This window comes from Myodes glareolus, chromosome 19 (assembly GCF_982192425.1).
Source record: "Myodes glareolus chromosome 19, mMyoGla1.1, whole genome shotgun sequence".
Lineage (NCBI taxonomy): Eukaryota > Metazoa > Chordata > Mammalia > Rodentia > Cricetidae > Myodes > Myodes glareolus.
The window spans coordinates 63,379,252-63,406,953 of NC_142044.1; the positions used below are offsets into that span (position 1 = coordinate 63,379,252).

At 43.4% G+C, this 27,702-nt stretch overlaps 1 protein-coding gene and 1 pseudogene across 1 annotated transcript; both read left to right on the plus strand.

Annotated features, from left to right (window-relative positions):
- The first annotated feature begins 3,486 nt into the window (after nucleotides 1–3,486).
- On the plus strand, nucleotides 3,487–27,702 carry Atf1 (activating transcription factor 1). The gene is made up of 6 exons (XM_048444571.1): nucleotides 3,487–3,585; nucleotides 11,097–11,197; nucleotides 16,649–16,779; nucleotides 21,490–21,669; nucleotides 21,751–21,910; nucleotides 26,364–27,702. Exons 1-6 carry the CDS (start codon nucleotides 3,493–3,495, stop codon nucleotides 26,506–26,508), a joined length of 810 nt encoding a protein of 269 aa, XP_048300528.1. The 5' UTR covers nucleotides 3,487–3,492; the 3' UTR covers nucleotides 26,509–27,702.
- On the plus strand, nucleotides 13,829–14,339 carry LOC148119023 (large ribosomal subunit protein uL24 pseudogene; annotated as a pseudogene).

Below are 27,702 nucleotides of genomic sequence, written 5' to 3' on the forward strand. Positions count from 1 at the left end.
ATACGTAAGAGGAGGAACACTTTGTATAGTAGGTGATTTTTTCACTTTTTTTCAGTGACCAACAATAGTTTACATCTGGAGAGTAAAAATGAATTTGTTTTCTAAGACAGGCATGGTGGTGCATTTCTGTAATTTTAGCACTCAGCATGCTGGGGGCCAGACCAAAGACAAAACAGGGAAAAGCTGGCTAGCACAAATATGGAAAGATGTTCAACATTATTACTCAGTGAGAGATGAAAACCAAAACCACAGCGAGGCACCACCTTGTTCTTACTGTACCTTAAGTTGTAATGTGCTGGTTGGACTGGGAGAAGGCATTGCCAAACTGGGCGGTGGTGGCGCACGCCTTTAGTCCCGGCACTTGGGAGGCAGAGGCAGGTGGAGTCTGTGTGTTCAAGGCCACCCTGGCCTGTGGAGAAACTGTCTCAAAAAAACAAACAACAACAAAAAAATGACAGGGGAGGTGGATTAGTGCTTAAAAGCACTGACTGTTCTTTACAGGACCTGGTTTAATTCCCAGCACCACATGATAGCTTACAACCGTTTGTAACTCCGGTCCCAGGGAATCCAATACCCTCTTCTTCCATACTGAGACACCAGACAAACACAGGGCATACAGATATACATGCAAGCAAAACATCCATGCCCATAAAATGAAAATTAAAAACCTGTTTAGAAAGCGGGGACAACTAGGTACCCCCTTTTTAGCATCATTGACATTCAACAGAAGTTTCAACCTATCTATCATCTATCTATCATCTATCTATCAATCAATCATCTATCATCTATCTATCATCTATCTATCTATCTCTGTCTACATTCATTCTCAAAAGAAATCTTTTTCCCCCTTTTCTTTCCTTTCCTTTTCTCTCTTTTTTTTTTAAGATTTATTTATTTAGGGCTGGAGAGATGACTCAGAGGGTAAGAGCATTGCCTACTCTTCTAAAGGTCCTGAGTTCAATTCCCAGCAACCACATGGTGGCTCACAACCATCTGTAATGAGGTCTGGTGCCCTCTTTTGGCCTGCAGGCATACACACAGACAGAACACTGTATACATAATAAATAAATATTTTTTAAAAAGATTTATTTATTTATTTTGTTTACAGTGTTTACAGTGCATGTATTCCTGCAGGCCAAAAGAGGACACCAGATTTCATTACAGATGGTTGTGAGCCACCACGTTGGTTGCTGGGAATTGAACTCAGGACCTCTGAAAGAACAATCAGTGCTCTTAACCTCTGAGCCATCTCTCCAGCCCTCCTTTATTTTTGAGATAGGGTCTTGACTATGTTGCCCTGGCTAGCCTGAAACTCTATATAGACCTACTTAGAACCATAAGACTATTTTCTTTCTTTCTTCCTTCCTTTTTTTTTTCCTTTTTTTTTTTTTTTCTTTGGTGTTTTGAGACAGGGTTTCTCTGTTTTGGGGCCTGTCCCAGAACTAGCTCTTGTAGACCAGGCTCACAGAGATCCTCCTGCCTCTGCCTCCCAAATGCTGGGATTAAAGGTGTGCGCCACCACTGCCCAGCAAGACTAGTTTGTTTTCGATGGTGCTAAGATTAGTTCCAAGACCTCATGCATACTAGATAAACTCACTCTCTTCCTGTATCTAACCATAAATGCAGGTTTTCCATAGACTATTTTACGACAGTGAGACATACCCACTCCTGGCAGCACCAGTCTACTTCAAAGAAGACAATGAGGAAGAAACTCCACACGGAGTTCACTGGGCTGAAAGTGTCCTTGGCTCAGCTGCTGGCTGTATTCTGTCCTAATTGGACAGGTGGGACCCAAATGAAAGTGACTGCCAGACATTGTCAGGATGAGGATGAACAGCCCTTCAGAATATCCTGCTTCGTAGAAGTCTGTTGGATATGCTAGGCTTCTAGGTCAAAGATATCTGCCCCATTGTTGCAGAGGAACTTTGGGTGACTGTTGAGGCAGGTAGCTGTTTCTATCATTTCTCACATTTTTTTAAATATTTATTTATTTGTTTATTATGTGTACAATATTATGTCTGCATGTATGCCTGCAGGCCAGAAGAGGGCCCTAGACCTCATTACAGATTGTTGTCAGCCACCATGTGGTCGCTGGATATTGAACTCAGGACCTTTGGAAGAGTATCAGTGCTCTTAACCGCTGAGCCATCTCTCCAGTTCCCATTTCTCACATATTTTGGAAGTCATTGCTTGTACTTTCTGCTTACTTGGTTATTATTTCCTTCTTGTGTCTCTGAGGGCGTTGAAAATTAGGTAGTCATAGTTTTCCTTGTTTAACAGATGCAGAAAGCAAGTGAATAGAAAGTAAATTAGATATAAGACTTCGGACTCACCAAGATAGGATAGATATGAATTTGTCAAATGCAAATGGACTAAACATTGTTGATGTATTATATTGTATACAGTTTTTGTACTTATTTTATATAGTTTTTCTTATATTAGTTATCACCTTCTTTTTTATTTTAGACAAATAGGGGAAATATAGTGATATTTTATTTGTATTTTAGTGAGTAAAGCTTGCCTGAAGATCAGAGAGTAAAACATCTCAGCCTTACAGACCAGGCAGTGGTGACACACACCTTTAATCCCCGTAGCCACACTAGTTTGCCACAGAAACCAGGATGTAGTAGTGCACACCTTTAATCCCAGCACTGGAGAGAGGAACATAGGATGGGAGGAGACAGCTCTCAGGATCAGATTCATTCTGAGGATTCCTGGAGGCAGGATCTCCTTGTTGGCCTGAGGCAGAGGTAAGAGCCAGTGGCTGGCTGTTTTGTTTTTCTGATTTTGAGGTTGAACCCCAATATCTGTCACTGGATTTTTATTACTCGTACGACGCGTAAAGACCTAAATTCTATCTAAATCTTTTATCAGTCTTTTTGTTCGTGGTTCTCCTCCCATGTCACATTCTATGACAGTTGTCATTTTTCTCAGCCTACATATCTTGTGAGTTAATATTTAGATCATCTGGTCCTTAGAATAAGAGACAGAGTCTCACTGTGTAGCCTGGTTGGCGCCTGAGCGAATCACCTCCCGAGGCCTGCGATTACAGTTGAGCATTATCACCTGGTGGCTCACACCTTTAATCCTAGCACTCAGGAGGCAGAGGCAGGTGAATAACAAACTTCGAGACCAGTCTGGTCTACAGATCAAGTTCCAGAAGGGCCAGGGCTACACAGAGATACTGCATTAAAAACAAAACAAAAAGTCGAGCACCAGCCCTGTCCTTTATTTTTGTTAACCTGTTAGTAAATATTATGAAGCCATGCATACAATTAAAGATTTAACCCTAGATTGGAGAAAGATCTGTGGATAGGAAGACTCAAGTATCTAACATTCTCGCTTTTCCAAATTTTAAAAATGTCAAAGAATACTCTCTGAACTGTAGCCACTGCTTCTCTTCTGGGTTTTTATTACTAACCAAGCATTATGTGACTGTAGTAGTTGCTGATTCTGTACCCTTTTAACTGACTTTTTCCCTTTCAGTTGATTATGGAAGATTCCCACAAGAGTAACACTTCAGAGACTGCACCTCAGCCTGGTTCAGCAGTTCAGGGGACTCACATTTCTCAGATAGCCCATCCGGTAAGTCAAGAGCTAGCCGGCATGCTGAGCTGGCCAGTAGTGTTCACAGATGCACCTGTTGCCCTCTTACCAGCGCTCAGAAAACCCAGCACAGAGAGACCGAGAGATGCCGCTGCTAAGCTGGGAGAGGTGGGGACTGCAGCACCTCTAGAAGGAAATCTCCCCCCCCTCCATTTGTTTTTTGGGGCGGGGAGACGCAGACTGGCCTGAAACTTGCTATATAGACTAGACTGGCCTCAAACTCACAGAGATCTGCCTGCCTCTCTCTGTGCTAAAAATAAAGGTGTGCATCAGTATGCCTAATGTGGCCTGGAATTCTTGATCATCATCTTCTATCCTAGTACCAGAGTACTAACATTATGGTACTGGAGTAATAGATGTATGCCCAGCTTGGACTGTTCTCATTTTAGCAAGTTCATTATGGATATATTGAAATTTTTTTTGTGATAAATATATTCATTAGAGAATTTAGCTTAATTGACTGATGTGTGTTCAGACTAGAAATGTCTACTTAGGAATTGTGAATATAAATTTTAATATAAATTAAAATCGTGGGACAACTTCTGGCTTTTCCATAGGGTATAGAAAGCTGAAGGGAGTCTTATTCTTACCTAAAACAGGAGTAAGTTCCATAATCTACAGGCCACTGGCTTTGAGACTTAGAGAAGTTGAAGGTGGGGTGTCATATGAGGAGGGAGGGATTAGTCATCGACCTCTTTTTTTCCTATTGGTGTTTTGAGACAGGGTTTCTCTGTGTAGCCGTTGCTGTCCTGGAACTACCTCTGTAGACCAGGCTGGCCTTGAACTCACAGAGATTCTCCTGCCTCCACCTCCCAAGTGGCATGCCAGACAAGTCGACTATATTTTAAGACAAGGTTTCACATAGCTCAGGCTAGCCTCAAATTCACTGTGTAGTGAAAGGTGGCCTTGAACTCTGATCTTTCTACCTCTGCTTTAGCAGCACTTGCTTGGATTACAGGTGTCTGTTATTCCTAGCTATCAGCTACATTTTAAAGTTATTTATTATCATTTTAGGTGGTGGTGTGCACATGTCATGACACATGATTTGGTGTAGATAGCATGCATAAGCAGAGGGATTGCAGAAGAGGGAATTGGATGTAAAATAGGATTCCTAGAAATAAAAATAGCACAAGTTAGGTGGTGTCAGGGTTCATTAGACTTGATGTGATTGAAGAGTCAGTGAACTTGAAGATAAACTAGTAGAAGTCACCCAGATGGGAAACAGAAAGGAAAGGGAGAAGACGAGCAGAGCATCCAGGAACTACGGGGTGGTGTCTGTTATCTAGTCACGCTGCAGATTGCTGAGATGTGAATCTAGTTGGGGAAGACTTCACTGGGTGTGTCTTGGGGTTCCACTGTTCATATGGAAACATCCTTTCTGCTTCCTCCTTGTTAGTGCATTTGGTGCTACTGATAAAGATGCTGACTCGTCTTCTAAGTCCAGGAAGGCCGTGGTATGCCTAATGGAGAGTGTAGCTGTGTCAGGTAACAGAGGGAACTAGAATGCTGTTTACTGTGAGTCAGTGGTAATAAATTAACTAGATATCAAGTAAGGTATCTTGATCCCTGTTTGTTTTTGTTTTTCAAGACAGGGTTTCTCTGTAACTCAGGCTGTCCTGGAACTCACTCTGTAGACCAGGCTGGCCTCAAACTCACAGAGATCTGCCTGCCTCTGCCTACCGAGTGCTGGGATTAAAGGCGTGCGCCACCACCCAGTGGTATCTTAAATCTTAAAACCAATGTATATTGATGAGTGGACCACATATTTCCCTAGGACAATGGTTCATGGTGTGTGATAACATTATAGCATCTGCAGACAAGAACCATCTGTGTTTCTCAGCAGCTTCAGAGAAAGCTTTGACAAGGACTGTTTCAGTGGATGTCAGGATAAAAGGAAGAGGAGAAAAATGAATGGACAGATTGTAGAATGAATCAACAGCTCCCTCCAGCTTACTTTTAAAGATTGTTTATGTGTAGGTGTGCACATCTTTGTGAATTCATGTACTCTGTGTGTGCGTGTGCCCTAGGAGACCAGAGGACATTGAATCCCTTGGAACTGTAGTTACAGGTGATTGTAAGCTACCAATTAGGCTCTAGAAATTGAACCTACATCCTCTGCAAGAGGCGTGAGCACTTTCAATCTCTAAGCCATTTCTCTAGTCCTGAGAAATTGCTTTGTTTCTTTTGGTTTTTCAAGAGAAGGTATCTCTTTGTCACTCTGGTTGTCCTGGAACTCACCCTGTAGAGCATGCTAGCCTGTAACACACAAAATTGGAGTTTTGTTTTGTTTTTAAGGAGGAATTGGCTGGGCAGTGGTGGCGCACACCTTTAATCCCAGCACTCAGGAGGCAGAGGCAGGTGGATCTCTGTGAGTTTGAGGCCAGCCTGGTCTACAAGAGCTAGTTCCAGAACAGGCTCCAAAGCCATAGAGAAACCCTGCCCCTCCCTCCCCCCAAAAAAGGAGAAATTGGAATCTCTTATCCACAAATGCATTTTTTTTTCACAATTTAAATTTGTGTTTGTTTTTTGTGTGCTTTTAGTCATGATCTCACTGTGTAGCTCTCTTGGTGCCCTGTAATCTGGCATTTGAACAGGCTGGCCTCAGTCTGCCTCTGAGTGCTGGGTTAAAGGCAATTACCACCAAACCGAGCTCAATCTTTAGGAGTGGGTTTCATTATGGCATTTTCTTACATATGGGTCGTTATACTATATTCTCATTTGTTCCCCCACCACCACCCCATGCCACCCCCACCTCTGTCCTTCCTTCAGTTAGTCTTCTCTCCAGCATTCTTATCTCTCTCTCTATAACTTAAGGATTCTGCCCTCTCGTGGTCCCTTCTAGACAACCCCCAGCCCCCTCTTCTGCCTCTGTCTCATTTTCAGTGTGTTTGTATGTCCACCTGCCTGTCTCTGTCTTTTAAATGTTGCCTCTGCATATGAAAGAAAGCATATTTATTTTTCTGGGTCTGGTATTTTTGCTTAATGTATGATTATTAATGCTCATATTATCGCTTCTCCCTCTCTTGGTTTGGTCTCCGGAAGCTCAGCCCAGTGCTTAGCTGTGAATCTCTGCATCTGCTTCCGTCAGTTGCTGAATGAAGGTTCTATGATGACAAGTAAGGTAGTCATCAATCTGATTACAGGGGAAGGCCAGTTCAGGCACCCTCTCCACTATTGCTTAGCTGGGCTCATCCTTGTGGATTCCTGGAAAGTTCCCCGGTGCCAGATTTCATGCTAGCTCCATAATGGCTCCCACAATCAAGATATCTCTTTTCTTGATCTCTGCCCTTCCCTCACCTCAACTGTCCTGTTTCCTCGTGTTCTCCCTCCCCTTCTCTCCTCCCCTTTCTCTTACACCCCCTCCCCCTTGCTCCCCTTTTTCCTAGGAGATCTTGTCTATTTCCCCTTCCCTGGAGGATCCATGTGTGTCCCTCTTAGGGTTCTCCTTGTTGTCCAGTTTCTCTGGGATTGTGGACTGTAGGTTATCCACTTAGGAGTGAGCGCTGCCTGGGTCTAGGTTACTTCACTCAGGATGGTTTTTTTCTGGCACCATCCATTTGCATGCAGATTTTGTTTTTTTGTTCTTTAGCTCTAAAATCTCTTGTCTTTTAATCCACTCATTTACTATTATTCTCAGCAACCACATGGGACTCAGAACCATCCGTGATGAGACCTGGTGCCTGCAGGTGTACAGGCAGAAATGATATGCATGATAAACAAATCTTGAAAAAGGGCTTAGTAAAAACAGTATTATAACAAATTATAGTATAATAGATACTGTATTAATTAACAAATCTCTATTCCTGAAAAGTTCTAGGTTTGTCAGGTATCAGGATAGGATTGTATTTTTCCTTCCTTTGGAGTTTGGGTTTGAGACAGGATTTCTCTGTGTAGCCCTGGCTGTCCTGGAACTCACTTTGTAGACCTAGTTGACCTCAGACTCAGAGATCCACCCACCTCTGTCTCCTGAGTTCTGAGATTAAAGGCATTTGGCACCATCGCCTATCTAGGGTTGCGTTTTTCAGTATATACCCAGCAGCCAGCATGTTTAAGGTATTCCTTCAAGCTGTGCATAGTGGTCCATATCTTAATCGCAGCATTTGGGAGGCAGAGGCAGGTGGACCTCTGTGAGTGAGTACTTATTTATTTATTGGTTTTCAAGACTGGGCTTTCTCCGTTTCTCCGTGTAACAGCCCTGACTGTCCTGGAACTCTGTAGACCAAGACTGGCCTTGAATTCAGAGATCAGCTTTTGCCTCCCGAGTGCTGGGATCAAAGCTGTGTGCCACCACTGCCCAACTCGTCTGTAATTTCTGTATCCTCATTTTGGGGTGCCATTGAAAAACACAGAACTGAGCCAGGTGGTGGTGCACTCCTTTAATCCCAGCACTTGAGAGGCAGAGGCATTTACAAGCCAGCCTGGTCAATGGAGCAGTTTGATGACAGCCAAGGTTACACAGAGAAACTTTGTCTCAAAACAAACAAACAAAAAAATCAAATGAACGTCTATTAAGTGAAGCACAGATTTTAGACTACTGCAGCATGGTAGACTAGCATCAACTGAACAAAAGGAGAAAGAGGGGTGTGTGTGTGTGTGTGTGTGTGTGTGTGTGTGTGTGTGTGTGTGTATAGACGTATAAGTGCCACACGTGAAGTGCCCCGTGCCTTGTGAGTCATGTGGAGGCTGAATGTTGACCGTGGTGTCTTTCTCAGTCCTACATTTTAATTTTTGAGGAGGTTTGCTCACTGGTTTGGCTGTAGTAACTGGTCAGCAAGCTCCAGGGATCCTCCGCCTCTACCTTTGCAGCACTGGGGCCCCAGATGTGCACTGCTGTGCCAGGAACTCGGTTCCTGTGTGGCAAGCATTCCAACCAGTGAACTGTTTCCTCAGCGTTGGGGAGCTTTGTAAGCACTGAGGTGTACTAAGTAAGACTTCGGAGGACCTTAGTGTGTGTCGGCCACCTGTGATTGCTGAGTGGCGTTTGTCACAGTTAAGCTCCTTCCACAGAAACTGAGAGCAGGAGCCCCATTTTGAAGGGGATATACTCAGGTTTTTGAAAGACATTTCTGTCTTGTGGATGATTTATGTCTCAAGGGGCAGAAAATAATTTCTTATTTCCTGAAGAGTGAAGATGGACCTAAGACTCACACCCTAGCTAGTACAAACAGTGATTTAAATTCTTTTGGCAGAAGTTTAAGGGGCTGGGGAAAATGGAGGTGTTGCATTGTGGAGCAAGCCTTGAAAGTTCTTGGGTGGACCTTAGTTTACCATCAGATTTCCACAAAAATTGCAGTTGTGTTGTTGAAATTTTACCTGAAATACTTGACGTTTTAGAGAAGATAGTGCCCAAAGTTGGATGTTCTGGTCCTTTGCTCTTGATTACTTGAATTGTTTTCAGTCAGGTCTTCTTGGACTAGCATAAAACTGTGGGATTTAGTCCAGTAGTGGAGTGCTTGCTAGGCCCCTTGTTTGGCCCTCTGGGTGGGGGTGGGGGACTTGAGTTTCCCTGTTTGCACAATCAGTTTCTCAACTGGGAGATCCCATTTGTCTTTACTTTCCCACTGCCCTTCTCCTTGCTCTGGGGTGGTCCTTTAGGATCACCTTAGGACCTCTGACCCCTTGTTTTTCCAGGAGGCTGTCGGGGAAGGGAAGTGCCAGACACACTTTCTTCCTGACCACACAGTGACTGGCAGGGTTGTCTGACTAGTGTTTTGTCAGTTCAAGTACAGTTTGATCTGTGTAGTGAGTTCCAGAACAGCCAGGGGTACATAGTGAGGCCCTGGGGTGGAGTGGGGGTGACATCTCTGACACCTCGATCAGTGAGAGCACTGTTACTTGAGGGCCACTAGTTCCTTTTTCCTGTCAGATGCACATTGGCCGTGAGCTGTGAAGGGCGCTGGGAAGCTGTGAACGCTGCAGAACTCTGAGGTTTGCTTTCTTTTTTGAGACAGGGTCTCACTGTTTAGTCCTGACTAGCCTCAAAACATGGTCTTCCAGCTTCCTGAGCTCCGGGGTCACAGGAATGAGCTGCCATATCAGGCTGGAACTCATTCATTGAAGACAATGATTAAAATGTGAAGCAAGTTTTCCCAAACAAGCATGGCCTCCATGATAGTGAAGGGAAGGCTTTGGATAGAGGCTAGTTGTACAGAGCGCGGACTTCCAGAGCCTGTTTGCATTATTTTATGTTTAATCTCGAAAAACAAACAAACAAACAAACAAAAATGAAGTCAGGTGTCCTAATCCAGTTTTAGGCAAATGTTTGGTATTTAGTTCATTTGAAGAGTTAAAAATAACTGAGCTGTGGTGGCACACCTTTAACCCAGCCTGCTCTGCAGCGTGTGTTCCAGTACAGCAGGAGCCAGCTTGGTCTTAAAATGTTCAAGAATAGTTAATATTTACTGTGTATCTGCGCACATATTGGTTCATTTAATCATGAGATGAGACAATGCTGTGACCACTGCAGCTCTTGAAATGCCTACCTCCACCATGTCTTCCCCTAACACTGGCCGCTCCTCTTACTGCCAGGCCTTCGCTGGGTTCCCAGGGCAGCTCACGCCCTTGTGTTCCTCTTCAGCCTTTATCTCCTCCTACTCTTACCAGTCTAGTAATGGTAAAGGATTCTTGAGTTAAGTGTGATTGCCTGTTTTAATTTTATGGCTTGAAGGACTCCAAAGAGCTTTGCCTTCCAAGTTTTAAATATTTACTCTTATCTTAAATTATGTGTATTTGTGAGTACCTGCACATATGTGCAGGTGTCTGTGGAGGCCAGAGGCATCAGATCCTTCCGAGGCAGCATGGCATGGCTGCTAGGAATTGAACTCTGGTCCTCTGGAAGAACAGAACAAGCTCATCATCACTGAACCATCTCAATCCCCAGCCTCCCACGTGCATCCATCTAGCACAGACCTTGATCCAGCAGTCTCCTTAGGACAGTTAAGTATCTATAGGCAAATTGAGCATGTCTAAATATGGTGCAGCGTGCGATCAGAAGTATATTAATTTTTGATGAGCAGATATCATTTAAAGGTTTATTTACATATGTATTTTATTTATGAGTGCTTTATCTACATGCTGGGAATTGAACTTCAAACCTCTAGAAGAGAGAGCAGCCAGTGTTCTAACTGCTGGACCATCTCTCCAGTTCCCAGCTAGTATTTTATTTGCGACATAAGTGTTGTTAGCTCTGTACAGTGTTGTGTGTTCTGTTTTCTTTTCTTTCTTGGTTTCTCAGGACAGGGTTTCTCTGTGCTAGAACTTGCTCTGTAGATCCACCTGCCTCTGCATCCCAAGTGTTGGAATTGGAGGTGGCCAGCTTGCCCAGTCTAAGTGTTTGTTCAGTTGCTGTCCTTCCCCATTCCTCCTTTTAGATCTTAGGGGTGATGTGCAGTGAATTTGGGTGACAGAAGACAGATCATTTTGAAAGTAACAACTCGATTTTTTTCCCCATCTGTATTCTTCAGCATATTAAAATCAGTTCTGATTTTTAGGTGTCATCTTTATCAGAAAGTGAGGAGTCTCAGGACTCATCTGACAGCATAGGCTCCTCACAGAAAGCTCACGGGATCCTGGCCCGGCGACCATCTTACAGGTTGGTACTTTGTTTTCAAATGTGTTCAGATAGTTCTGTGAAAATCTAAATAGGGCAAGGTCGCAGATCTTAAGAAAAGTAGGTTGGAGCCGGGCACACACCTTTAATCCCACCCAGCACTAGGGAGGCAGAGGCTGACGGGTCTTTGAGTTCAAGGTCAGCCTGGTCTAATTAGTTCCAGGACACCTAGGACTGTTACTGGCCGGGTGGAGAAGGTAGATTGGAAGCACATTAAGCAGAGGAATTTAGATTTGAAAATAGTTTGCTGTTTTTGAGACGGGATCTTTCTACGTAGATTAGGCTGTCCTTGAACTCACAGAGACACCCCCCCCCCCCAGTGCTGGGATTAAAAGCGTGTTTTTAACTCTAATAGCCATCTCAAAGCTGGACTGCCAAGTGCAGAATTGGTCTGTATTGCATGTTCTTTCTTCTCTGTCTGCGTCTAAGCCCCATGCAGCTTGTCTGAAGTACCTGCATTCCACACAATTCCTGTACGTGCTTACCAGAGCCTCTGCTTATCTCTTCCTGACTACCCTGAGACAAGCTTTCTTCTCTAGTCCCTTTTAGTGCTTGTGTGTGTGTGTGTGTGTGTGTGTGTGTGCGCTTTTAGATTCATTTGTGTTCATGATGTTTGCCTGCGTGCGTATGTGTGTGCGTCTGTGTGTGGCATATGTATTCAGGAGGGTAGCAGAGCCTCTCTGTAACCCCATATAGAATTCCATCTGAAGGGGATGGCCATGTTTTTTTGTGATGCCAGGTTCTAGCACAGTAACTACCCATCCCTTAGTAGTTACTTGCTCAGTGAATGGGGTCTGTAAGTAGTACAGCCAGCTGACAGAAAGCCTTTGGAGTTGGGGGTCTGTAGTTTTATATGGATAGGAGTAGGGATATATTTTGAGTAAGTGAATTTATTACAAGTTCGTGGTCAAATTGACCAACAATAGAGGCTGTGTGGTAGGAGGACTCAGAGACAATATGACAAAGTGTGTAAACAGTGTAGTAAGATTTTAGGTGGTGTGAGAGAAGTATGTGAAATGTATAATGCGAGTGAGAAGATAAAGAGATGCAAATAAAATAAACCCACTTAGGAGTTTATTAGAGGAGAAAGGTGCTCGCAGGCCTTAGGAAACGGTGTAGGGGGGCGGGGAGAGAGAGAGAGAGAACAAAGATGGCGCGTTCAGCTTTTAAAGGCTGCCTAGCACGTGCGCACATGTGCCTACGTCACATGCTGAGGATGGTGGACCCACGCCTTGCACTTGCGCACAAGGGTTTTAGTTGAATCACACGTGGAGATAACCACGCATGTGCGCACATAGGTCGTGCAGGCCCTTTGTTCCCAAGAGTCCGCCCACATGTGTCTGCCTTTAGGACCTAGAAGTGCAGCCTATGGGTGGCTGAATAATTATAGTATGTATAGGGTCAGTCTGTATAGAATAAATAGGCAAGAATTACTAGGTCTGTATCAAGGCAACACTAACTTGATCTTTTTTTTTTTTTTAAGATTTATTTATTTATTACATATACAGTATTCTGCCTGCATGTGTACCTGTGCCCCAGAAAAGGGCACCGGATCTCATTATAAATGGTTGTGAGCCACCATGTTAGTTCATTTTCTACAAGTCCTGCTTTCTTTGCATCTGGCTGGCAACTCTGCCTTGCTTCTTCCCAGCATTCTCTCAGTCTCACCTGCCTAATCTCTTCCTGCCTAGTATTGGCCAGTTGGCCCTTTATTAAACCAGTGAGAAAACACATCTTCACAGTGTGCCAAAGGATTATTCCACAGCACCCTGGATGCCCTAGAACTCATTCTGTAGACCAGACTGGCCTCGTGAGCACTAGAATAAAGGTGTGCGCCAGCACTACCTGACTGCAGACAGGAAGTCTTGAAGTCAGAATTCTGTTGTTTTCATAGTAGTTACTGTTTTTTGAGACGTGATCTCATCGTTTAGCTCTGACTGGTCTAGAACTTGGAGCAATCCTCCTGCTTGAGCCTCTGGGGTGCTAAGATTAAAAGTGAGCTGGGCTACCATGCCCAGCTTGCATTTTAGTTTTCATCAATTAAAGTACTTTTTAATGCTGGGAATATACTTCGGTTGGTAGAGTGCTTGCCTGTTACACTTATTTCCCAACACTGCATAAACCACACAGTAGTCTCAGCACTTGAGAGGTCTTGGTCTGGCCAGCATGGCTCAGCAGGTAAAGTGACCTGTTTCCAAGCCTGCTAACCTTAGTTCAGCACCCAGGACCTGTGTTGTGAGAAAGGAACCGATTGCCCTCTGCCACACACACATACATAAAATCTAATAAAAATGCTTTCTAGAACCAGACTGCTGGCACACGTTTGTAATCTGAGATCTTAAGAAGAGGAGACAGGAAGATCAGGAGCTGAAGATCATCCTTAGCTAGGAAGAGAGTTCTGGACTAAACGAGATTATCTAGGGTTTTGTCTGCAAAATATCAAATTTTGTGGGATGTAACTCAAAACATCAATTACTGGAAGAGTGACTGCATTAAAGCCACTGGCTAGGGTATATAACTCTAATCTCAGCACTTGAGAGGCAGAGGCGGGTGGAATTCTGAGTTGGAAGGCAACCTTCCAGCTGGTGAGTTCCAGTATAGCAGGTGCTGTATAGAAAAGACCCTGTCTCAAGATACCAAGATAAGGGAGTATTCAGCATGTTATCATGATCAAAATGAAGTTCAATCCCTTCATGACTTCTGACCTAAGCAAGAACCACAAACAGCATTTCAATACACCATCTCACGTTCAGAGGAAGATCATGTCTTCCCCTCTTTCCAAAGACCTGAGACAGAAGTACAGCGATTGGTCTATGCCCATTCAAGACGATGATGAAGTTCAGGGTGTCTGAGGACACTACAAAGGCCAGCAGATTGGCAGAGTGGTCCAAGTGTGCAGGAAGAAATGCATCATCTATATTGAATGAGTGCAACGAGAAAAGGCTGTTGACACAAGTGTCCATGTGGGCATCCACCCCAGCAAGGCTATCACCAGCTAAAGCTGAACCATGACTGCAAAAAGATCCTGAAAAGTGAAGTCAAGTCTCCACATGTAGGAGAGGAGAAGGGCAAATACAAGGAAAAAACCATTGCGACAATGCAGGAGAGAGCCATCAGCCCCTAGGTCATCCTCTGATGGCCACATGTACACCATGCAATTCAGTGTTCGTTTTATTTTCAGTGTTAAACAATTAAATATTTAGAACATTAGTAAACATTAGAATATAACATAAGCCATCTATGTACTGTATACCAGGTAACATTCTAACACTGCTTCAGGTTAGTACCTTTCTGCAGAGTGCTGTTTCCTGAGCTATGAGCCATTCCTGTGTGTAGTCACAGGAGTTTATATTCTTCCCAGCGGAACCTTGATAAACTTGGAGAGCTCGTGGGAATGCAGAGTGGGAATCCAGTCTCTGCTTTTTTGTGGTAGTAGGTCTGCTGTTGTTTCTGAATACTGTGGGCTTTTCCACTACAGATGATTTGAAGTCAAAAAGGCCACTTCAACTTCCTAAGTGAAGGACACTTCAGGACAGAACCTTCTTTCCTGGAGAGGAAGGAAGTAGTACAACTATACAGGGCCTTTGCACCTAGAGAGGTGTTCTCTGTTTTTGTTCATTGTGTAACCAACACAGTTTAGCAAACCTCCCTTGGACCTCTTCCCTTTGTTTGTTTGGTTTGGTTTTTCAAGACAAGGTTTCTCTGTAACAGCTCTGGCTGCCCTAGGACTTGCTCTGTAGACAGACCAGACTGACCTCTAAATCACAGAGATCTGCCTGCCTCTGCCTCCTTAGTGCTGGGGTGAATGGGTGGATGGTGTGTGCCACCACTGCCCGGCCTCTTTTTTTTTTTTTTTTTTTAATGTGCATTGGTGTTCTGCCTCTGTGTGTGTGTGTGTGTGTGTGTGTGTGTGTGTGTGTGTGTGTGAGATCCCCTGGAACTGGGGTTATAGACAGTTGTGAGCTGCTTTGTAGGTGCTGTGAATTGAACCAGGTTCTTTGTAAGATTAGCCAGTGCTCTTAACCACTGAGCCATATCCCCACCCCCACCCCCCAGTACTTCTTAACACTGGCTTGGGCTCTACTGGAGAGTCGTTCTGTTTATTTTTTATTTATTTATTTTTTTGAGGGGGGCAATCTTACTATGCCTCTCTGCCTATGGGATTAAAGGTGTGTACCACTAAGCTCAACTTGATTATTGTATTTTTTAAAAATTCAACAGTCATTTATTGAGCCCAACACACCCAGCTTTATATGTGTTCATGCACTTAAAAAAATGAAAAGAAAAGGAGGCTGGGCAGTGGTGGCACATGCCTTTAGTCCCAGTGCTTGGATTGCTTAGAGAGGAATCTCTTGAGTTCGAGGCCAACCTGGAACAGAGTGAGTTCCAGAACGGCAGGGGTACACAGAGTTCGCTCATAAGGAACACTGCCCTCTTCAGACCTTTCCTTTTCCTGGGTTAGTACTTTTCCTAGAGTCCCACGTGCTGTCCCTGTGCTGGGCTCTTGTGTCCAAGGACATGTCTGGGAAGGTTTCCCTTTATTCTCTCCTTTTGGAGTGTCTGCTGGCAGCTCTTCTTTGGACAGTGTCAGCTCTGTCTTTGTATGTAGATCTGGGATAAGACTGGCTTAGTAGGGTTGAGTCAGACCTGCTTTTCCTTTCTCCGGGACCCTGCCTCTTGATTCCCACTTCTTTCTCAAAGCAGGCTTGTCCTGACAGTGTTGGCTACAGCAAACTGCTTCAGAACAATGAGGCACAATTCCTTCCCTGTTGAGCTTAGAAATCTGGGGGGGGGGGGGTATTACCATGTTGGACTGAGCTGAGGTGAGTGCTGGAGCAGAGGTCTGTCCCCATCCAGACAGTTGAACCTTAGGCAAAGCTCTAGAATTCCTGAGTCAAGGTCACTTGATGATGATTCTCAGGGAAAGGAGTTTCTGAGATTTAGAGCCATTCTTAGTAACAGCTCTTAGAAAGACTGAATTGTGGTGACTCAGACTCCGCTCTTTGTGACTCTGGGATCTGTGTCAGATCCTCAGCAGCTGGCTGAGTCTAAAGACTTCATGCTCTCAAGGACCTCCTGGAGAATTCAGATGGGGTGGTTTGATAAAGCACATTGAGCTGATTTGGGGCTGGCTTCTGCTTTTGGTTAATTTCTTTTCTGTCTTTAAGATAGGTCCATTACTATGTGGCCCTTACTCATTTTAAATTCCTGATCCAGGTAATCCTCCTGCCTCAGCCTGTCAAACTGAAACAGGGCATACACTACCACACCTGGTTAGATTACTGCACTTGTAATCTGAACAGGTGGGTGGCTCCTGTAATGCCAGCACTTGAGAAACTGTGTGGGGTAGGAGGGTCTCAAGTTGAGGCTACGCAGTCACTAGAGAGTGTCTTTGTGAGGCACTGTCATTAACAGAGTTCTCTTCTTTTACAGAAAAATATTGAAAGACCTTTCTTCTGAAGATACACGGGGAAGAAAAGGAGACGGAGAAAATCCAGGCATTTCTGCTGTCACTTCTATGTCTGTTCCAACCCCCGTCTATCAGACCAGCAGTGGACAGTACAGTATGTACAGTAGTCATTCCCATATATATGTCGACACAGCGGACAGTACAGTGTGTGCAGGAGTGGTTCCTGTAGACACACATCACTAACTGGTGGGAAGAAATGTCAAACGCTTTTCTGCATTATCTCACTTCCTAACAACAGCTTTGTGAGAATAGAAGTTGACCGTGGGTGAAGGAAACAGACTTAGAAAGGTAGACGGGTTGGCAACACCCACTATCCTATCACTTGGCTATTAATGTTCAAGGTCACCAGGGCTCCATAGTGAGTCCCAGGCCAGCCACAATGTCATAAGATTGCCTCCCTCCCCAATTAGATATTGTCTATCTGGCTTTCAAGATCCCCTCTCCCCAGTGTATAGGTGCTCTTTGGGTCTCGTGTCTATGGCGTTAATGTTGGTGGAAATTAATATCTGAGTTACTTCTGTAATAAAATGTCATGCATGAAAATTGTATGTTCAGTTTGAGGTTAAGGAAGAAAAAGAATTGAGGTTTTGTGATGTGGCAGTCGCACGCACCATGCACTATGCTGGACTGTCAGTGTAGAGGGCCAAAGTTAGCAGGTATAATGAACTCAGCACCACTGTTTTTGATACAGGGTTTGTGTGTGCTCTGGCTGGCCTGGAACTCACCTGTGAGACCTGCCTGCCTGTGAGATTAAAGGTGTGTGCTACCACACCCTGTTGCTTCTGAGCATATGTATATATATTTTCAGTCTTCTATGATATTGGAAGAAGCTGGATATTGATATCCAGCTTCTAGGTTTCCCCATATTTTCTAATTTTTTTAAATTGTTGGCACACCTTAAGTTTCTCTTGGTAATGGAAGTCAGGAAGGGTTCCAGCTCCTCCCCTCTAGCGCCTGCGCAGCTCTTGAGCCGCCATTTACATACCAGCTCCCCACAATGTCCTGGCCAGTCTTCTGTCGCTTTGGAGTTTTGATACACGTTGCTGTGTAAGACCACTCGCAAAGCTGCTTGCCAGTGAAGCGCTTGACTGCCTACCATACACAAGGCTGAGGGTTCATTCCCAGCACTAAAGAGAAAATGCTGGTAAGTCTGCTTGGCACCTTCCATAAATGCCTGTCCCATTTGACCGCCTATCAGTCAGTCCCTCTATATACTGAGCACCACAACTTCCCGAATCCCTCAGTGAGTCTGTCTGTCCATGTAGCCTGGCTCTGTTATTACCTTAATTTTCTTTTCCATGCTTTAGCCACAGTTACTTATTTAAAGTGTCAACTGAAATGGGCATGATGACCCACACTAAGGAGACAGAGACAGGAGGTTTAGGAGTTCAAGATCATTATTGGTTATTAAGGGCGAGCCTAGATTAAATGAAGCCTTCTAAAACCAAATCAAACCCTAAAAGAATTAAATTGTCAATATTCTTGCTCCAGTCCTCGCCATGGCTTTCTCCTAACACCTGATGTAATACCCCAGGCCTAAGGACCTGCGCTCGGTTTCTGGCCACACAGACTCTGTGCCTCCAGCTCACGCAACATGTTTCCGTTCTTCAGGGCCTTTGAAGTTGTCATCCCTAGCCTGGCATTTACTCTGCAGATAGCCACATGGCTGACCTCGTTCCTCTGTTCAAATGTCACTTAAAGGGACAATTCTTTTTTTTTTCTTTTTTATTTAAGGTTGATTTATTTGTGTATGTTTCTGTGAGCACACACAAGGAGCCAGAAGAGGAAGTCACCTTTTGAGCTCCACCTCTTCCTTTTAGCCAGGGTTTCTCCCGAAACTTGAAACAGCAATCCCCCTGTTCCCACACCCCTTCAGAACTAGAGTTCCAGGACGACATAGGACGCCTGACTCACTACATGAGCTCTTGAACTCCAGTTCCTGATTGTGCAGCCAGCACTCTTAACCAGCCATGGGACAACTCTTTAAATACACTCGCCATGCTTTAGGTTTCTTCACCCCTCTAGAGTTCTCTGGACATGTAAGACACCTGGAGCAGTGGCTGCAATAGTGACCGTGTGGAGGTGGACGCTGGCTTCACCAAAGCTGAGTATGCTCTGTTATTGTACACTTGATTCACTGCTCCTCCAGCACACAGAAAAGAAAGGGAAAGCTACTGAGAGGCTTAGGCAAATATTTCAAGTGGTAAGTGTAAATAAATACAACTACAAAAAAAGTGTTTAGGGTAATGGAATCCAGTAGGACTTCCATGTATGGTGGCAATGTTTATAGTATTTAGGACAGTCACCATCAAATCAGATGAAGCTATTTAGACATTGGACTGGTGTGAATAAGGAACTGAGGTTTTTGTTTTATTTTGGTTTTGTTGTTGTTGCTGCTGTTGGCCACGGCTGCTGCTACTGGTTTGGTTTGGTTTTGGTTTTTCCGAGACAGGGTTCCTTTGTTGCTTTGGAACCTGTCCTGGAACTAGTTCTTGTAGACCAGGCTGATTTTGAATTCACAGAGACCCACCTGTCTCTACCTCCAGAGTGCTGGGATTAAAGGTATGTGCCATTACCGCCCAGCGGAACTGAGTTCTTTAATTTTATATGGTGGCTCCATGAGGCTGGTGGACGCTATATTGAACAGTACATATTTAGAAAACCAGGACACGGTAAACTAGAAGAGAGCAGGTTAGGAAAGGAAAAGTATATTGTTGCTTTATCAGCCAAACCCACTCATCTATAACATTCCATACACATACTCAATATATATTACCGTCAGGCCGTATGAGAAGACTAGGAAGGGTATGCATCAGAGCAGTGAGTACTTAAGATCTGGAGAGCAGTCACCCCCAGCCTGCAGGGAATCCGTGAGGACAGGTAATGGGACTTTCTGTGGGGAGAAAGAGAATGGTATCTGTACCGTGGAGAAGAAATTGAGAAAACTTGCGAATATAATTTCAAAAAGAGCCTCTGTCAAAAATATATAGCATTCTGAAGTTGAGTATTAAGGTATGTAAGTCTGTGTGCATATTAGGTTGAGTACAAGCTCCTGGACAAAGTCATTTTAATTAGAACTCTCCAGTACACAGGTGGCTATGCTTTGTAGCCAAAGTCCTGGTAGCTAGAGAGGAACATTACTTAGTTTTGATGTGAAAAGGCCCAGGTATGAGGTGTTGGGTTCTGAGAGACTTGTAGGGTGTCGTTTGGTCCTGTGCCTCTCGAGTGTGCCACTTAAGAGAGCGGGAACATAGTGTAGTTCAGTGACAACATCTGTGTGTGTGTCCACAGGTGGCATTCCGATGACTGTTTCACTCGGTAGTAAATGAATATGTTACGTTCTTTATCTTCTATTGTTGTTTGGTTGGTTTTGATTTTTTTTTTTCTTTTTTGCGGGGTGTTTTTCAAAATGGTTTCTCTGTGTGGTCTTCTGTTCTGGAACTCACTCTGTAGGCCAGGCTGGCCTTGAACTCAGAGATCTGCCTGCCTCTGCCTCCTAAGTGCTGGGATTAAAGGCGTATGCCACCAAAGGCAATGTAATTTTTTTAACGTTTTAGTTAGTGTGGGTACACAGGATGTGCGAAAATATCAGATGAACTCAGGTCCTCAGGCAAACAACCTTTCCTCACTAAGCCATTTCCCTAACCTTTAAAATATAATTTTGTTTATTTGTTTGTTTTGGTTCAGTTTGGTTTTTCGAGACAGGGTTTCTTTGTGCAGCTTTGGAGGCTGTCCTGGAACTTGCTCTGTAGACCAGGCTGGCCATGGACTCACAGAGATCCACCTACCCTGCCTCCCAAGTGCTGGGATTAAAGGCATGCACCACCACTGCCCGCCAAATGTAATATTCTTAATTCTCCATTTTTTAAAAAAATACCAGTGCTAGCCTGTTCTGGTCTTAAACTCTTGGTTGTACCTCCTAAGTGACCATGCCCATGTTCAGATAAAACCCTAACATGTTTGTATTTCTTTGCCTTCACCCCCAAGGGGGGAAAAAGTTAGCCATTAGAACAAGCACAGTGACATAACATGCCTTCTTGGCTCAGTAGAGTCTGAGAACAGCCGGGCCTACATGAGATACATGAGATAAGTATCTTAAAAAGAAATAGTCGGGCTGGAGAGATGCTCAGAGGCTAAGGGCGCTGGTGGCTCTTCCAGAGGTCCTGAGTTCAATTCCCAGTAACCACATCATGGCTCACAACCGTCTGTAATGAGATCCGGCACCCTTTTCTGGCATGTAGGCATACATGCAGACAGAACACTGTATACATAATAAATAAATCTTTAAAAAGAGAGAGAGAGAGAGAGAGAGAGAGAGAGAGAGAGAGAGAGAGAAATAGTCATTAGCTATTAGATCTCTCATTCATGCTCCAGAAATTTCTTTGACAACATTAGCAATTAACGTGAAATGTCCATAAATTTCAAATTTTATGATTCATTTTGTATTACACAGCTTGAGACTAAATCTCGAGTAGTATGTCTAAAATTTATAAAGACATTACTATTCTCAAGAGTGGTCAGTGATTTTGACAAGTAGAATTACACTCAAACCTATTCTTTATCTATCTATCTATCCATCCATCCACCCATCTGTGTATGTTGGTTTTTCAAGACAGGGTTTCTTTGGTTAGCCCTGGCTATCCTGGAACTGGACCAGGCTGGCCTGGAATTCAGAAGAGATCGCCTGCGTCTGCTGGTTTCGTCACACCTTGCCTTCAAACTTACTTAAATGTTGCTTTTTTTATGCCTTTCTCTGAATTTGTATTATGTAGCCTTATAACTATTTTTTTCTCATTGGTTTAAGTTGCCATTGCCCCAAATGGAGCCTTACAGTTGGCCAGTCCAGGAACAGATGGAGTTCAGGGACTGCAGACATTAACTATGACAAATTCAAGCAATACTCAACAAGGCACAATCCTTCAGTATGCACAGACTTCTGATGGACAGCAAATACTCGTCCCAAGCAACCAAGTAGTTGTGCAGAGTAAGTGTGCTCCTTATCTGCAGACATGTCCAGGTCCTTTCTGAGGCCGCTGATGAGTAACTCACCTCTTTGGCCCTGCAGCTGCATCAGGAGATATGCAGACCTATCAGATCCGCACCACACCGTCTGCTACTTCCCTGCCACAGACTGTGGTGATGACTTCTCCTGTGACCCTTACATCTCAGGCAACAAAGACAGATGACCCCCAGCTGAAAAGGGAAATACGGCTGATGAAAAACAGGTGGGTAGTAATGAGTTGTGTGTATCTCATAGTCACATATTAGCTGATGAGGTAATTGAAAGGAGGTTTGGCTCAGCTTTATTTTTACCATATGCTGGATTATATCTAGTTCATTCCCAGTGATCAGTGAGCTCATTTGTAAGTCTCTGTACTAAACAGCCTATCACCCAGAGTTCAGTATTACTGTATCCTTTGAAATAGCATTGTTTAGTGACAGGACAGATGGTTCTGTGATTAAGAGCACTGGCTGCTCTTCCAGAAGACCCAGATTCAATTCCCAGCACCCACATGGTAGCTTAAAACTCCAGTCTAGGGGACCTTAAATCTGATGTAGCCTATTTGGGCACGGCACACATGTGATGTACAGACACACACACAAGCAAAGCACCTAAATACATAAAATAAGAGTAAATTATTTTACAAAAGAAGAAGCATTGCTAGGCAAAGCTTTTTGAACAGCATCTCCTGTTAGGCACACCCTAGAGGTTTGGGCACGGTCCCACAACAGTAGCACAGCAAACGCCACAGTAAGCAAGCCTTGCTGGGTATAACAGTCGTGTGTGCGCTATACTTGAGCCATCAGTTGCACTGAAAAGATAAGATATGTATTGTAATCTGCATTGGTCACATCTTGCTAAACAGTACCAGTATCATCTGAGCTTTTTTAAAAAAAATAATAAAATATCTATTTATTTATTTAGTATGCAATATTCTGTCTGTGTGTATTCCTGCAGGGCAGAAGAGGGCACCAGACCCCATTACAGAGGGTGAGCCACCATGTTCTTGCTGGGAATTGAACTCAGGACCTTTGGAAGAGCAGGCAGTGCTCTTAACCTCTGAGCCATCTCTCCAGCCTCCTCATCTGAGCTTTTTTAAGGTGTAATGGCAGCAGCAGCAGCTCCCTCCTCCCCCATGGGTGTTAGTGGCTGCTGTTGATGGTGCTGCTTTTTGCTGAAAGCTAGTGTGGACAGCAGTGAAATTTGCCACACCGAGTGACATTTCCTTTCTCTTAATTTCTCTGAACCATGTCATGCTGATGGTAGCATTTTACCCAGAGTAGGGTATTTTCCAAAATAGAGTTGGTGACCTCAATCTCTGCCTCCACCCTACGTAAAGCTAAATCCATGTAGTATCTATCTTTATGGCTGTTTGGTCTGGTCACACCACAAAAACTTCTCTTGTTTGCAATGAGGCTGCTTCATCCTCTGGCTCCCGTACTCCCTGGAGTAATCCTTTCCATGCAGTTTGGCCGGCTGGGAGGGAGGGCTTGCTCTGGCCTGACTTAGTTTTCACCAGCCCTTCTCACTGAGCTGAATCATTCGTAGCTTTTCACTTAAACATTTGAAGGCCACTATCGGGTTATATAAGAGGATTGACTTCATGCACATCTTGAATACCAGAGAGCTTCAAGGAGAAAGCCAGAGACGAGCCATTTGAACAATCAGAACAGATACTACATTTCCCAGAACTCACCATCTTAGGTGGGCAGTTTATGACTCCCGAACACAGTTAAAATGCTAACATCAAGGGCTGGAGAGATGGCTCTGCGGATGAGAGCACTGACTGCTCTTTTAGAAAGATCCTGAGTTCAATTCCCAGCAACCACATGGTGGCTCACAACCATCCATAATGAGATCTGACATGCGACAGAACATTGTATACATAATAAATAATAATTTTTTAATGGTAACATGAGAACCACAGATGAAGATGATTTAGCAGGGACAGGTTCTAGTCTGGAAGCCTAGTGGCCGGGAGTCAATCCTTGGGACCCACATAAAGATGGAAGGAAAGAGCTAGCTCCATAGTTGTCCTTTGACGTGTATGTGTGTGTGTGCGCGCACGCACTCAGGCACTATGGCAATGTGTCTCCTTCCATACACAGTTACATTTTTTTTAAAAAGTATTTTAAGTCAACAATCACCATGAAACATTTATGTCCTTCTTAAATATATATATTTTTTCATTGCACTGGCTCATAGCCAACAATGGCTTTGATTGTGATTTTGCTCCCACTTTCTGAGTACCAGGAATATCAATCAGACTTTCCCCAAGTAGGGTCTGTGTAGTGCTGAGGCTCAAGCCCAGGGCTTCGTACATGCCAGATAATCGCTCCAATTGAGCCATACTGCCATCCTCTTAAATAGATTTTAGTCATATTACTACATTCACTTTAATATATCAGGCATGAAAACTTGCTTCTTTGAGAAAATGCATATATAGTGGTACTTTATGTACTGTGTTCAAGAGGACTAAGAAAAAGTGCCAAGAATGACAACAGAAGGTCACAGATAGAGGAGTTGAAAGATTACAGTGTGACTGAGCTTTTCAACTACACACGCAATCATGGGATAATGGTTTTTAAGCAATAAAATTAGCATAAAATAATTATGTGGGTACATACAAGTTTAATTGAAAATAAAACATCTCTATTAAAAGGTGACGACAAGGATTGCTATCCTTTACTTGTTTGTGTCTCTGTGAATGTGTTTGTTAGATAAACATGATTGTTTAGAGGGTTCAAGGGGTGACATAAGATCCATTATGTAACTAGAAGAAAACTGATAAGTCTTGTACCTGGACACCCCAGAAAGGGTCTTACAGTGTCACAAGAGTGCTCGTCCCTCATGTGCATAGCTTGGTTTGATCCGCAGTGATAAGTGATAGAAGCAAGTATGACACAGGCAGGAGGTATGTTGTGAGGGTTCAAGGGAGACTCGAACCAGCCTAGGTTACATGATGCCCTGTCTCAAAAAAAGATAGTCACAGAGGGGAGTCACTAGAATGGACACTTCTGTTCTCACAAATTGACCAGCTACATTTAAGGATTGGTGGAATATATAAGCTGCCCCTTATATATTCCTATATAATATAGGAAAGAAACTAAAGATCTGATGAGGTTAGGAATGAACGAGATCTCAGGATCATGAAGCTGTTACCTAAACATTGCTGTGTTGTGGAGATAAGTTCCTTTTTTTTTTTAAGCCAGGTTTCGCTATGCAGCTGGAACTCAGTTTGTAGACCACACTGGCCTTGAACTCACAAAGATCCATTTGTTCCTCCTGATGACTAGGATTAAAGGCGCACACCACCTCGTCCAGCTGTAATGCCATACTGAAGAGACAGGGACCACAGGGACCGTACTAGGAGTTTCCTGTGCTAGGGAACCGCATGGGTTACTTTTCATGAGGTCATAGCACTCAGAGAGGAAAATGTCGCTTAAAATTAGTTTTCTTGCATAGTTCCCCAGACCACGGATGAAAAGAAGGCACTTGATACAGCTCCAACAAATCCCAAACACTGAACTCTCACAAATAGAGAGAGATGGAGGGGGACAGAGAGGAGACCAGGTTGTCCTATAAGGATATTAGTAAGCTGCCTTTTATCCAAAAGGCCAGCCCTTGGGAGTGAAAGATTAAGTCACTACTGTGAGACCAGCCTGAGCCACAGAATGAGACTAACTCATCCCACTCTGCCCAACAAGATAAAAAGAAAAGCTTTAGGCCGGTGTCCTGGCACATGTCTGTGGTCTTGGATGCCAGCTGGCGCTGATAGCTCAGCACTGACCCTCCCATATCTTTTATGTATAAAGTGAAACTTAGAACGTCAGTATAAACATACATAATTGTATAGCCTTGAGTATAGAAAAGGATTTCCAAAACAAGATAACATTTAGGGAATTTAATGTAATTGTTAGCAAATCTGACTTCATTAAAATGAAAACCTTTGAGCTGGTCATATCAGCACTTGAGAAGTGGAGACAAGATGGGAATTCAAAGTCATCCCCAGCTACATGACACTCACAAAACCAAAAAGGAAAAAAAAAAACTGGAAAGGTGACTCGGTGGTTTTACAGCACTGGCTGCTCTTCCAGAGGACCTGGGTTTGATTCCCAGCACCTGCATGGCAGCTCACAGCCATCTGTCAGTTTAGCCTCCGAGGGCGTTAAGCACACAGGTGCACACGCATACATGCGGGCTAGATGACTTTCCTGAGCACAAGCAAGGGCACAGGTAAGCGTCTCCAGAGCAGCTCCAGACGGTGCGAGCTAGGAAAGACAAAGGTGCATCTCATGGGCGTTCCTGAGCAGAGCTCAGAGCTGCCTTCCCTGCCAGTCCCCTCTTTAGACCCACCAGTTCTCTATGACAGTTCTTCTCACCAAGAAGGAATTCTTGCAGTTTATATAAAAAGACCTAAAGAGAAGGAAACACAGGTAATCCATAAACAAGAAATTGTGCCAGACTTTGTGCGTGCTTCTGGGAAGTCTGAACTGAGCATTAGCCTGAGGAGCGTTAGTGAGGCTCGGAGGATCACAGATTTGAAGCCAGTTTGGGCTACACAACAAGATTGTGTCAGGAAATAGTTTGGAAAAAATGACCGGGGAAGATTCTTTAGGTGTATTTTCCACGTGAAGGGTGTGGCATTTTCCTGATGTTTCGATGCTTGTGTTTAGGGAAGCTGCACGGGAATGCCGCAGGAAGAAGAAGGAGTACGTGAAATGCCTGGAGAACCGCGTTGCCGTTCTGGAAAACCAAAATAAAACTCTAATAGAAGAGCTGAAAACTTTGAAGGATCTTTATTCTCATAAAAGTGTTTGACTCTTTAAAGAGAAAGTATTTTTATGGACTTGCTTAAAAATTAGATTTCTTTTTAGTGGAGTTTTATAAATTCAAAGGTCAAAGAAGCTACTTTGTATTAGGTTTTTACAATGCAAAGGTAAAAAAGGGGTAAGTGGAGATGACCATAACAAAGCTGCTGGTACAACTGGAAGCTCCGAGGGAAATGTACTCAAGGAAACGGACTTTGGCAATTTAATTTTAAATAACAGTCCAACCAAAAGTGGCAGATGCATTGATAAAGCAATCAGTTCCAAGTTTGTATTTCTGTTTCCTAAGATTGCCTTTTTGTGTGTGTGAGTGTGTGATTCCTGCCAATAAATTCTAAATTACAAATGTAAAAGAAACCATAACACGTTACTAAGTATGTAAATTATGTGGTCTGATTGCTACTTGTCACAGTGTCGGGTGTGTTAAATGAGTTTTGACAGTTGGTTTTGTTGGACTTGAGGGTTTTTGAGAAGTGTTCTAACAGCGCAGGGCACACGATCTGAGTGTGGTGATTTGTAACATTTTTTATAAGAATGGAACGAGAACTGTCCTGAAGATTTGACATTTTTAAATAGCTTATTTTTGCTTCCTGAAGGTAAGGGCAATTTTTCACAAGGATATAATAATTTTTTTTGATTTTCTAATCCTGTATGCAGTTGAAGAGCATTACTCTTTGTGCTTTAACAGAATGAAGTGTTTACAGAAGCCCTTAAAATATTTTAAATAACCTAAAGATGCACGCCAAAGCTTCCCGAAGGTTTGTAATCATCTTACCGTAGGTTTGTCAGGTTCTAAAATAGTTATTGAGGCAATTCTACGTTGAGACTATTTTGTAATGTAGCCAATGGTACCTTTATAAGAGAGTGACTGCCGATATATTTTTATAGTGAATCTTTATAAATTCTAATGTTGAGTTTTTAATGATTATTTTAAATGTTTATATAGTTTTAGTAAAAAAATTTGTATCTCAAATTATCATTTTTATATTATGAGAAGAGTAAAGTTTTCAATTGGCTGATATTTGAATTGTACTTTTTCTATGAAGTTTATCTGAAGTTGAAGCTGTGGTCAGGACACCAGTGTTTAACCTCTGTATTCTAATCTGTATACACTTTGAAACTGTTGTGTGCCTGTATGGTATGTTTCATATTGTCTATGGAATTAAAAAACATTTGATAAGATTAA

Excerpts from the sequence above, each read along its gene's own strand:
- Atf1 (XM_048444571.1), top strand. The coding sequence starts at position 3,493 with ATGGAAGATTCCCACAAGAGTAACACTTCAGAGACTGCACCTCAGCCT. Across the intron at positions 3,586-11,096 it reads TTTCTCAGATAGCCCATCCG|GTGTCATCTTTATCAGAAAG; the intron begins GTAAGTCAAGAG and ends TCTGATTTTTAG. Across the intron at positions 21,670-21,750 it reads CAACCAAGTAGTTGTGCAGA|CTGCATCAGGAGATATGCAG; the intron begins GTAAGTGTGCTC and ends TTGGCCCTGCAG.